This window comes from Canis lupus, chromosome 4, assembly GCF_003254725.2.
Source record: "Canis lupus dingo isolate Sandy chromosome 4, ASM325472v2, whole genome shotgun sequence".
In the NCBI taxonomy this organism is placed as follows: Eukaryota; Metazoa; Chordata; class Mammalia; order Carnivora; family Canidae; genus Canis; species Canis lupus.
Window position 1 is genome coordinate 64,093,933 of NC_064246.1, and position 12,358 is coordinate 64,106,290.

General features: G+C 41.8%; 1 protein-coding gene and 1 long non-coding RNA gene across 12 annotated transcripts in view; one reads left to right on the top strand and one right to left on the bottom strand.

The window, feature by feature from the left end:
* LOC112651479 (uncharacterized) overlaps nt 1–12,358 on the top strand; it is a 105,608-nt gene that overhangs the window by 8,568 nt on the left and 84,682 nt on the right. The window contains exons 5-6 of one of the 7 annotated variants that reach the window (XM_025434734.3): nt 1,837–1,892; nt 3,270–4,793. The exons of 5 other annotated variants lie outside the window; for them this stretch is intronic. In XM_025434734.3, coding sequence (XP_025290519.1) covers nt 1,837–1,854 — 18 coding nt within the window. In that variant the 3' untranslated portion in view covers nt 1,855–1,892; nt 3,270–4,793. Of the gene's footprint in view, nt 1–1,836; nt 1,893–3,269; nt 4,794–12,358 lie in introns of those variants that run through there. One more of the 7 variants, XM_025434731.3, reaches the window with a different exon arrangement.
* Nucleotides 4,440–12,358, bottom strand: part of LOC112651481 (uncharacterized) — a 29,644-nt gene continuing 21,725 nt past the window's right edge. For 3 of the 5 annotated variants that reach the window (XR_003130829.3, XR_007410354.1, XR_007410355.1), the window contains exons 2-4: nt 6,254–6,467; nt 6,008–6,115; nt 4,440–5,012 (exon numbers count right to left, since the gene is read on the bottom strand). This is a non-coding gene — a long non-coding RNA (uncharacterized LOC112651481). Of the gene's footprint in view, nt 5,013–6,007; nt 6,116–6,253; nt 6,468–11,843; nt 12,032–12,358 lie in introns of all 5 variants that reach the window. The other 2 variants (XR_007410353.1, XR_003130832.3) reach the window with 2 other exon arrangements.

Consider the following 12,358-nt stretch of genomic DNA (forward strand, 5'->3'; position numbering starts at 1 on the left):
CGCGCTGTAGCTCACAGCGCCGGGCGCGGCGCGGCTGGGCCGCCGGGGAGGGGGAGTTCCCGAACTGGCTGCGCGCGGCGCGCAGGGAGCTGCCGCCCAAGGGCGAGAAGAACCGGGAACCGCACGAATAAGCCCAGGGGCATGGTCTCTCAAGCTACCCCACTCCTCCGTTAACCACCGACCTCAGAGCACCCCCCCCCCAAAAAAAAAAAAAGCTAGGGTGGGAGGTGAAGAGCGCTTCTTGCGTTAAGCGGAGAATCGGGTTGGGCGCACACAGGTAAAACCAAGTGGACTCCGCGGGCTCCTCTCTCCTCCTAACGGCCCCTGAGGTCTGCTTTTGCAGTTTGGCCCTGGAATGTAGCAGCGCACTAACCCAAAGCCAAAGCCTGAAATGATCTTCCAGGAGTGAAAAAGTTCGTAAAATTATATATATATATATATATATATATATATATATATATATATATATATCCTGTCCAGTTCCTCTCTCTGCTGGCCTCCTCCCCCTTTTGTTTGTAAGCAAACGTGTGCAATTCGCTGGTGGTGTTTCGGCAATTATAAGGACCGTTCTCCATGTCTCTCTAGTCTAGAGAGTAAAAAAAAAAAATGTGTTAGTCTAAGGGAGCGAGTTAGGGAGGAATCTAATACTGAAGGGCAGTGAAATACCTGTTTCACTTCACCGGGTTTGTTTATCTGATAATTTTCTCTCTCTCGGGGAAACAACCTGGAGAGAGAAGAACCTTGGCTCCAACTCGCGGGGAACCTTTTCCAATAATTTCTGACACGTACCCGTCACCTTTTACAGTCCCCCCAAAACAAAGTCACAGGGAAGGCCACGAAGAACACCCACATGTCTCCCAAAGCTTCTAAATAGACATCCCTTATCTAAAGTGACTGCCAGTTTTCTCTTAAAATGTCCACAAACCCAAGTAGTAGAAGGCGTAATTTCGGTGTCTTGCTGCCTGGGGAAAAAAAAAAAACCCAGTTGGGTTAGGAAACTCCTTTCTTTGTACTTCTCGCCAGATCTAACCCTTGATAAGAGCTGTGAGCTCTCAGCTGGCCTCAATGGCTCCGTTTGCATGTATATGCTTTTCCAGAGTGCAAAAGAAGCTAAGATGTTTGAGTTTCCTCCTGACCTAGCTGGGCTTTACCAAGAACACGTATCTGTTTCATTTTGTTTTCTCTCAAGGAAGAGTTTAACTGGATCTCATGCCTTCTGTTTTTATTATAAGTTATATCAGTGTGTGTGTGTGTCTAAAATTGAAAGTTGGAATAGACACATAGGTGGATAAATGTATCAATTTTTTTTTTGTTTAAAAATCTGTTTTCTTTAAAGTTTCTAGCCTCCCGGTATTACATGCATGGAGCCCTTTGTCAGGCTGCTTTTGCAAAGCTGATCCTGGTAATCAAAACACGAAGCAAGTCTTCCCGGTATAAGGGCATGTTTCCCTTATAGATAATGAAGTTGACTCCAGTTTTTTTTTTTTTTTTTTTTTTTTAAGATACCATTATAATGCCGGAAAGTAAATAGAGGATTTTAGCCAATCATATTCCCTTACGCCACCTTTATAACATGGAATTAAACAGAAGCTGCCAGAAGCCTGATGACATATTTGAGATCCACAAAACGCCCTCACTATCCATACTCCTTCAAATCAGTCACATACACAGTGTGATATTTTAACTTCCTAAACTAATAACCTATTCCTAAGAATTACTGCCCTTGATGGTAGCAATTCCAAATAGAAAAGCTGGCATGTGGCTTGGAGGAAAACCTTTACTCATGGGTAATTTCATCGTAATGGTGAAGACAATTTTTTTTTCCTTCTTTTTCAGCCTTCATTGTTATTGTAACCAAGAATTTTCTTGATAAGTTCCTAAGCTGATAAGAGGTAAAGCTCATGCAGAAGATACTCTCTGATAAAGGGAGAAATTAGAAGGAACCCAATAATATATTGTTCCATGATGGATGTGCTCTGAAGTTCTGTGTCTACTGCTAATACATTTTGCATCAGAATCCAAGTTAGGGGAGCAGTCATTTTTTCACTTCACCTGAAAGTTCAGATATGACCACAGATTATTCTCCTCTTTCCTTAGCTGATTGCTACATGTGCATTTAACACATCGAATATATCAGTAAAAAAAAAATGTGTAATGTTTTTATAGAACACAACAAAATGTGATTAGCAATATTTTCCCCCAGTACTTGATCACAGGAGCGACCTCTTGTGTTCGAAGGGGAGATTAGAACTTCTCCCTTCTCCTGACAAAAATGGACTTATTTTGACCTTTACACGTTCTGTTAGGTCAAAAATACATCTTTCAGAACAGCAGTTGTGTGAATCCCCTGCTGTGAGCTCCTCTATTAATGAGAGAAGAAGAATATTAGTAGTTTCTAAGTATAGTTCCGATTACCTCCAGGACACCTCAATATACTTCACAGTGTCTTTGAATATAAAAGGTATGCTGAGATTTAGTAAGTTCCACTTGAGTCTGTGGTGTCTGCCCACGTGCACTTGTACGCACCTTCCAAAATACAGTTATTACACCTAAAACTCCTGGTGGGCTCTTAAGCCCAAGTATTTGTGTGCTGTTACGTTCTCTGCTTTGAAATTTGAACATTCCACATCAAACTTAATGCCAGATACAGAATCCTGAACAAATATGTTCTCAGGCTACTTTTCAAAAATCTAAATAGGTTTTAATTGCAATTGAAAAGTGTTAATCACACATTTAGAAAGTATCTATTCCCGAACTGGCAGATATAAGGAATTTTTAAGTCCGTTATTTATGAAATTATGTACAGAAAAGGAAAAAGCTTTTTCCTTCCTCAATAACCAAGATTGGGAAGGAAAGAGGGTTTTGATCAGCTGTCTCTGAAATATGGATTTCTTTGGGAACTTCTTCCCAGGGAGGTGAAACTCTCTTTAGCCTACATCAGAATCGGGTTTGAAAGAGTAGTATAATAATTGGGCTGTCAGTTTCCATGAAAAAAAAATTATATATATATATATACATATATATATCATATCTTTTCTGATATCCAAAAAACATGTAATTTGGAGGTCAAAATCAACATTCACCTCAGAAGTTAGGTATGGAATATATGTATATGTACTCTGTTCCTCTTCTCATTTTTACTTTTTCAGTGTAATCTTATTCACGTAGAATAAGGCTATATAAACCAGTATCTTAAATCATATCCAATCATTTATATTCCACCGAGAATGAGGGTGTGTGTGTTTAGAGCCAATTCGCCCCTCTTCCAGTTGTTTTATAGGTGGTGGCTTACTGAGGATGAATCATGAGAATCTGCACTCAAATTTCAGAGGAAAAGGGAAGAGATCTTATTTTGAACCATTGGGTTTGAAATGATTGTCTCTCTTTTAATTGTCCATTAAGAAAATACAAAGCAATGATAATAATAAAGGCAGTTGTTAACCACCACAACAACCACCACCCTTCAGTTGTGATTCTCATTTTATTGACCAAGACTCCTGCTGCAAATGTGGTTTCCTTGAGTGTCAATTGCTTTATTAACCAGTTGAAACAAATCTGGGGATGAATTAGCAAGTATCTTCTTCTGCAAGCTGAAATGTGTTTCTGGGTTCAGGTGGCTGTTTCCGTCACCGACGTTCCGGATATTCTTTACTGGCAGAGGCAGCCCGGGAGGCAGCGTTCCTGTGCGGTCTGCTGCTCGGTTACCAGCCGAGATAGAATTCCACGCTCCCGGCGGCGGGGAAGCCACAAACCTCAGATCGGTCTTGAGAATGTGAGGTTCGCTCTTCATTGCAGGGAGGAGTTCGACCAGTGGAGGACAGAAATTTGTACCCTTCATTTAAAATTGTGCTTCTGGAAATACTATGATCGCACAAAAGTGGCTAGTAATGTCAGGTTAAATCTTTTTCTTCCCCCCCTTTTTTAGGGAAGGGGAGAGTGTTTCTTTTTTGTTTTTGGGACTGTCAGTGATTAGGAACAGGTAATTTTTAACTTGCTGGGAGTTCTGTGTGGAGCCCAAGTTGGAGCCAGTGAAGGCAATGTGCTGACTGGGAGGTTCTGGCCCAAGGACGCTCTGAAACCTACATCTGGCAAAGCTTTCCTTAAATGTATCGGATTCTCATGGGAGTAGTTGGGAATCTGGAGAAGAGAGAAACCTTTATCTCTCAAGTCTTGGACGAGCAGCCTGAAAGCTAACATATCTGCACTGAATCTAGCAAAACGGGCCCACCCGAGCTCTCAGGAAACCGGGAGCAAGTTAACTCAGTCGAGTTGATCAAATGACATTCCTTCTGAAAGAAATGACACCCTGTCCCCCACTACAATTTTGTCCAACGGGCAGCTCTGACTTTAGCGCCAAAGGATTGATTTCCACCGCCTGCTGGAGGTTTACTGGGAACGAGTGGAGGAGGGGAGGCGAAGGTACCTTGGAGGAGGTCAAGAGGAGGAGGAGGAGGAGAAGGAGGAGCAGCAGAAAATTACCAGCCAAGCGGGGGAGGGAATTGGAAGCCCGGAAATCTATCAGGACGCCTCAAATAACCTTCCCTTAGCCTCAGAATTCAGCGCTCAAAAATCAGCCTCCTAGCAAGGTGTCCTGGGCTGGAGTCCTCGGGTGGGTTGCGGAGGTGATGTCAAGAGTTATAGCTACTTTCTATGAATTAACCTAGTGGCTAAACTGTCAGGGCTGTTTAGAGTAGCTGAGAGATGTGTGGGGCAGGGGCTGTTTTTAAGGGGAGGGGCAATCATTGGTGGCATCTACAAGTAGACTCTGAGGGAGGATGGGAACGTGGATTTGGTTGTTTTGGTAAGTGGTTGATCAGTTCGAGAGATTTTAGCGAGAATTTTGAAGACTGCCGTCTGCTTCTACTCCTCGGACGGACGTGATGGAGAGGATGGAGCTCTGGGCGTCTTTGCGCTTACAATTACCTGCGCCTCCGGATCCAGTCGGTTAAGAAAACTACTCAATTTTGTGAGACTTCAGGTTCAGAGACGGATTGGCCCTGCTACTCCACCTGCTAAATACCGAGAAAGGGGGCTCTGGAGACGACCCGTTCCAGAAAGAATGCCACTTGATCAGCTCAACTGAGTTAGTGACTTGCTCGGGAAAGGGTTAGGAACGCCTTCCCCCCCCTCCCCCCCCCCCCCCCCCCCCGCGCAGCTGCGCGGCGGGCGCCCAGGGCAACCTGCCCACCCCAGGTAACCTCTCCGCCAGGGCCCCGGAACTCCGGTGCTGTGGCTCTTTTCGGGCGCAGACCCCTGCGATCAAGTGCCTGGTATTGCCTAGAACCCACACCCTTCCGTGTTCAAGCACATATGGTTCTAGAAATTTAGCTTAGCCCGGGTCCCGGGATAAGAGAAGCCTGAAACAAAGAGACGCACCACCCCCGCCCCCTCCGGATCCCCTGGGCCTCGTCGTCCCTCCAGGGTTTCCAATTGGCCAACCCTCTAGTGGGACCTTCACCCCCACTCCCCAGTGTTCTGCGCTCAAGGGCATTCTTCGATTCCATCTTCCCACTGACAAAAGAGGAAAAATAGAACTGGATCTACCCCCTTGCCTTCACTCCCCCCAGACCTAAGGACAAGAGCAGCTGCATGCAGACCTCTCTGCTCCCCAGGTTGGCGAGCGCAGCCCCTGGAGAGGCCGCTCAGGTCCTTAGTGTGAATTTCCTTGCCACCCGCCTTTGGGACCAGAGCCCGGGCTGGCCTCCGACGCGCGGTGGTGGGCCCAGGTGGGGACGTGAAGGCAAAGGTGAATCCTGTCGCCCGCGGCTCCGCTCCTTAAAGGAGGACGGGTCCCCGCGGGCCACCTGGGGGCCGTCTGCTGGGGGACCTCCCAACCTGCTGAAGGCGAGAGTGGAGAGAGAACGCTCAGCCCCCGCCCGTGGCCTCAGAGATGCAACCCTCTGGGGAAGGTTAAGGCTCCAGGTCGCTCCCTTCTCCGCTCGCGCTTCAATCTCCCGGATTTCCCTCCAAATGAATGCACTCGTGAAAAATGAAAGAATCAAGGTACCATTTTAATTGCTTCAGACCCGGTCGCATCACCTCTTCGTGCCAGCTCCTGAGGCTCAACTTTCTCCGAGTGCCTACATTCCAGAAAATTGTAAGGACAGCATTCCCCCTGCGTCGGGAAACGACAGTATACTTATTAGTCCACAACCCTTAGAGAATAGTTTAATTCTTAATATCGTCCTCAAAATATAGACACCTCAAAGTATTAGTTGCCCCCCCCCCTTTTTTTCAAGTTTATTCTACTCACTTTGTGTTGCAAACGTTGAATTGGAAAACAAGAGAGAAACCCCGCAGCGTAGATTCACTTCTGTGCTCCACTGTCAGGCGGGGGACTCGCCTGGGCTGATTAGCAGAGAGACGGGCTCCTTTGTTGATTTAAGAGTTCACCAGCCAAGACGTAACAATTACCTTGGTGCCTTTTCTCAGTTGTCTGTTGTTGACTTCTATCTGCAGTGCCTCCACTGTACAAAATTAGATCCAAAAAAAGAAAATCAAAAAAAAAATTTAGTGAAAATATAATAATAGTAATACAGGTCTATTTTAACTGGCTTTATTTATAGATTGTCTATATCTCACATCTATATGAAAGATATCAAAAGTGTATAGCACATCTTTTATGTATAATTTGTTATAATTATATGCTAATGTAACATCATTTTTAAAAGTTAATGCTATAAAGCAAAGTTTGAAATGCTATTTCTTCTACACATAACACCCTCTGTCCAAAAAATAATAATAATAATAATTAGCAGGCTTAAAATTGATATTCAGAGGTGTTTCTATAGAGAACAAAATCCAAAACTTTGAGAACAGAAATCCAATGAAATATGATGATGGTACATATCTAGGTCGTACAGATTAATACCCTGAGTAAATACTCTCCTGTTTTGCACAATCTCATTTTATCTTAGTTGTGCACTTAAAATTTGTATTTTATCATTTAACTCTTCTGAAATATCTGATCCTGTCATATCAGCAAGGAATAAAATCTGAAAAAGTCATCAATAATGCTTAAGGAATTATTAAATAACTTTTGTGCTTTGACGATATTGTGTCCTCTTTATTTAAATGTAAATATTACTATGTTAAACTTAATTTAACTGAATAATATAACAAGATAATATCACCCCATCATAATTTACAAGAAATTAATATAAAGTAAAAGAGCAAGTGTAAACTTCTTTCCATAATGGCTAGTTAGGGTTTATTATCAAAATATAGTAATAATAATAAGAATCATATTGTAACAAATATGTAGCTATCCACTCTCCTATCAGAGTGTTTGATCTAGTTGTAAAAACATTGAACTATTATTATGTGATGTATGGTCTCACTTGAATGTAGCTAAATTGATGTTTTGCCATATTTTAAGAGTCTGTTCCCTACTCCCTAGATACATGTAACAGCCTAGAAAGATCGCTGCATCTTGAACTGTAATGCTAAATCAGAAATTATATTATTGCCCATAACTAGCATCCTGCTGACTTTCACTTAAATATCAGGACCCAAATTATTTTATATTTCACTTCAGAATGTGGTACAATGTGCTATGCCATTTTATCTTCTTGGCCTCATCTTAGAATTTATTATACACTCTCCTTTTTATGAGCTACACAAACCATTGGTGATAGTGATGAGAAGCACTTTATATAGCTTTGGATTCTTGTATGGTGTATGAAAAAATAAAAATCATCTTTTAGGTCTTGATGGTGTATTCCTGCCAATCCCAAGATGTTGATTTAGCTGTCCCGAATGTCACATGATGTGCCTCTCCATAATCCTGTACTCAGGCCATTGCAGAATTGCTGACATGACTTTAGTGTGCTGTGCCAGGTCAAATATATTCTTTTGAATTATGCCAGCAGTGAGGAAGAAACATGAGTATGGATCTCAAAGTGGAAGTAAAGGTGAGTGGATGGAAAATCACTCTTTTTGAATATGGTGGTAGAGGAAGAATTGAGTGTACATGACTTTAACCACCATCAAAAAAGAGGAGGAAAATAGGTGTTAGACTAAGAGAAGAAAAGTTTTCCATTTTGAGAAGAGAAAGAGAAAGTTTATGAGGAAAGAGAAGAATGAAGTCACTGTCAAGAGAAACAAAGGAAAGGAACAGGCCTCAGTGACCCAGTTCATCCTGATAGACTGCATTTAAGAGCAAAATCCAGATCCTTATGAGTTGTAGATGGAAGTTGAGAAAGTAGATGAAGACTGGGAAAAAGTAGAGTTTATATAGTTATTTTAATCTGGCATTTAAAACTTTAAAACTCCAATTTAAGGGGTTTTTCTTTTTTTTTTTTAATAGCCTGGCAAGATTTAAAAGTTGCATTCATCTTTAAATATATACTAGAATGAATGCTTAAAGTAAGCTCACTGTTGGTAAGCTGTTACAGCACAGAACATGCAAACCAAAAGTGCTGGAACTATCATAAAATGGACTCCTACATTAAAATTATATATATGTAATTATATATCTATATCTATCTATCTATAAATAAATATATATATATATATATATATAGAGAGAGAGAGAGAGAGAGAGGCTCATTTAACAACAGAATTCAGGACTCAGGAGAAAAGACTAGATCTGAGAAGGAGTTTTTAAAAGTGGCTTTAAAATATTCTACAGTTTTTGTTAGCATTGCTTTTTCTACAGATTGGATTATACCGGAAGGTGTAATTCATATGTTTAGGACTGCTCACTTAAACCACAATACAAACAGAAAGATGTGAAAATGCTGCCTTATGCTCAAATTCATGACAGGCTATTTGAAGGGCTGCCAGCAACATTGCTGTTATGTTAGCATTTCTGACCTGGCTTCACGTTCTCCTAGACTGTTTCTTCGGATGTGAGAAGAATGTAAGCCAAAACCACCAGGGAGCATTCTTCGCACCCAAGCACTTGAGACAGTTTGGGTGTCCAAAATGTTGAAAAGGTCAGATACAGTTGTTCTCATAGAATCTATTCTGGAGGTCATGGGGTCAGAATGTCTGCACATGTGCACAAACCAAGAGGCCCATAAAAGCCTGATAGGAGGCAGCAGTACCCCATAAAAGGTCACACCCAGCCAGAATCCAACAACATTTGAAAGGCGTCTGCTATAGAGAAGAAATATGAGACTGACAGCATTGGTAGCAGCAGCAGCACAGAGATGGATGGGGATTAATCATGGTAAAATACGGAGCAAAAGAGACAGCAAATTCTGCCAAGCATGAATACTTCTCTACTCACATGTTTCACAAAGTACACTCTTCAAAGTACAAGCCGATTGGCCAAGGTCAGGTTGATCTTTGCTAGGCTAAAAGAAGCAGCTGCTGAGTGTATATCTTGGCCAATGGGGAACACATAAGGATTTTTAATGTTAACAAAAGGAAAATTATTGTGATTCAACAATAGAAAAACTTCTGATAACACAACAGGAATCAAAATTGCATTCCCATGGAAAAAAAATGCATTCCCTCTCTGTGCTCATGCCATAAACTTTGGGATAGTACCCATTTATAAAGATTCTTGGTTGTCATTAGCCTATGGATCTCCAGGACTTTTCTTTTCAATGTATGCCCCTTGTGTTTGTTAGATTTAGCATAGCATCTTGCCTTATTTCATAATCTCTCCTCGTTGAAGCACCTTTAAGCAAAACATGTTACATGACAGCTTTTGGAAGACTGAACGGGTTAGCCCTAAGCAGTGCAGTTTACAGGGCTCTCAGGAAGGGTACCACAGCTGAAATAGCATCCCTCGGTTCTATCAAGGTACACCAACTAACTGGTAAAGATTTACTTCCTTGATACTCATAAAGGCTCTTTAATCTTCAGATATTTTTGTTTAGTTTTGTTCGTTTCTTTTTAACTTAAATACTGAAGCTTTTGGTAGGTGATTTTTCCCTGTTTCTTTATCCTTTTGTATGATTATGAAAGTTTTGTATAATAAGCATGCTGTGTTGACAGTAAGAAAGAAAAAAAGATGTTAAAAAGGAAACAACAAAGATGGACTTAAAAACAAGTGATATACAATGAAATACCACTTAACACTGAAAAGAAATGAACCATTGACACATGCTATCACCCGGATGAAACTCAAAATAAACTGAATGGAAGAAGGAAGTCTGACAAATGGACACATTGTATGATTCCATTTATATAAAATTCCAGGAAATACACAGATTAATGCAGAGTGACAGATCCACTGGAGCTTGGGGATGCGGGTTGGTGACGGAGAGGCAGCAGGGAGGGATTGCAAAGGGGCTTCAGGAAACTTGGAAGTGATGTATCTTTTGGAAGTTCATTTTCTTGACTGAGTGGATTGTTTCACATATATATTATATATATATATATATAATATATATATATACCAAATATATATACCAAATCATACACTTTAAATATGTACAGTTTATCATATGTCAATTATACTTCAATAAAACTATTGAAATAGATTCCAAGAAAGGAGGAAACTGAGTACTGTGTTGCCGTCTTCTTCTTCTTCTTCTCCTCCTTCCTCCTCCTCCTCCTCCTCCTCCTCCTCCTCCTCCTCCTCCTCCTCCTCCTCCTCTTCTTCTTCTTCTTCTTCTTCTTCTTCTTCTTCTTCTTCTTCTTCTTCTTCTTCAAGATTTTATTTATTTATGAAAGAGAGAGAGGAAAAGGAGGGGGAAGAGCAGAGGGACAGGGATAAGCAGACTCCAGGGTGAGTACAGAGTCTGACAGGGTTGGAGGAGTTAGGAAGATCATGAGCTGAGCTGAAGTCAGATGTTTGACTGACTGGGACACCCAGGCACCCCACCTTACCCTTTATTATTATTGTTTTTATGATTATTATCATTGTTACACACTTTTTACAGTGAGGTGATAGAGCAAAGGGCAAATAATGCACAGCATTGTATGTCATAAAATAAGGCATTTGAAGGGAGAGAAGAAGAAACTTACCTTAACCATTGGCCTGACCAGTGTTTTGTCAGTTGTTGTTCAAGAACACTAATCTGGGGATGCCTGGGTGGCTGTCCGTTAAGCATCTGCCTTCGGCTCAGGTCATGATCCTGGGTTCCTGGGATCAAGCCCCACATCAGGCTCTCTGCTCAGTGGGAAGCCTGCTTCTCCCCCTACCTGCTTGGGTGTTCTTTCTCTCTGTCTCTCTCTCTGTCAAATAAGTGAATAAAATCTTCACCAACCTGAATTTCCTTTGATCTAATCCCATAATTTTCAGCACTTTTCTGTCCTCTTGTAGTAACAGTGTTAGGGATCCCAGCATACACTCTAAAGACAGCATCTCAAATATCCTGCTTTCCCCAGAGTCAAATTAATTCTCTAGTTTCTAGCACTTTGAGGATAATTTTTCTTTAAAGATTTTATTCATTTGTTCATGACAGACAGAGAGAGAGAGAGGCAGAGACACAGGCAGAGGGAGAAGCAGGCTTCATGCAGGGAGCCCAGCATGGGACTCCATCCCGGGTCACCAGGATCACACCCCGGGGCTGAAGGCGGCACTAAACCTCTGGGCCACTGGGGCTGCCCAAGGGTAATTTTTTATGATGTCATTTTATACTTGTTTAGGTATAGGTCTTTCTACCATCTTTAAAAACTCTTAAGTTTTTTAGGAGAGAGTCCACTTCTACACCATTATTATAAACCATTGGCTTTCTCAAGATCTTTAATGAACTATTAAATGATCTCCCAACCAGATTGTTGTAGTCCTGCTGCCTTTGGTTGAACTTCCTCAGATGTCAGTGGCTGGTTGGTTCACGGGAACAAAATTCCTGAACACTCCGCTCTGTCACCCAGTGGATGCTAGAGTCAGCCTGATTTATGTCTGAGTTTTCATACACTTTGGGCACAACCTCCAATACCTGGCTGCAGCTTAAGGCTTCCCAGATAGGTTAGCCACTTTCCTCTTTCTGTCCACTGTGGATGGGTCTCCAGCATGTCCTAGCTCATTCCTTCTTCCTTCACAGCAGCTGTGAGCTGACCGTTGTATCTGATCTTCAAGCAGTCGTGATGGTTCTGCCTTTAATCATTCAGCAACACACAGGTTTTGCTGTGAGGCAGGCAGGGAGAAGGGTAAAGGGAAGTGATTTAAATGTGTTAGTCCTTAAATATAAGATTTCTTTCTCTTTATGTTTTGGATTTGGGGTTTAAACATCACCTGAACCAAGGAAAGGATCAGGCAGTAGCTCATTTTTGGATCTTTCCACAGGATGGGACATGAAACCAGTAGGTGAACACATGACTGTTGAAGACAGGGAAGGGTGTAAGGCATTTGGAGGCAGAAGAGATGAAGCAAGATCAAGAACATTAGTGTTAATTAGAAACCTTCCTTTGTACCCTGGTTAGAAGCTTGCTTTTTCATATGCTTCTGTGCTTC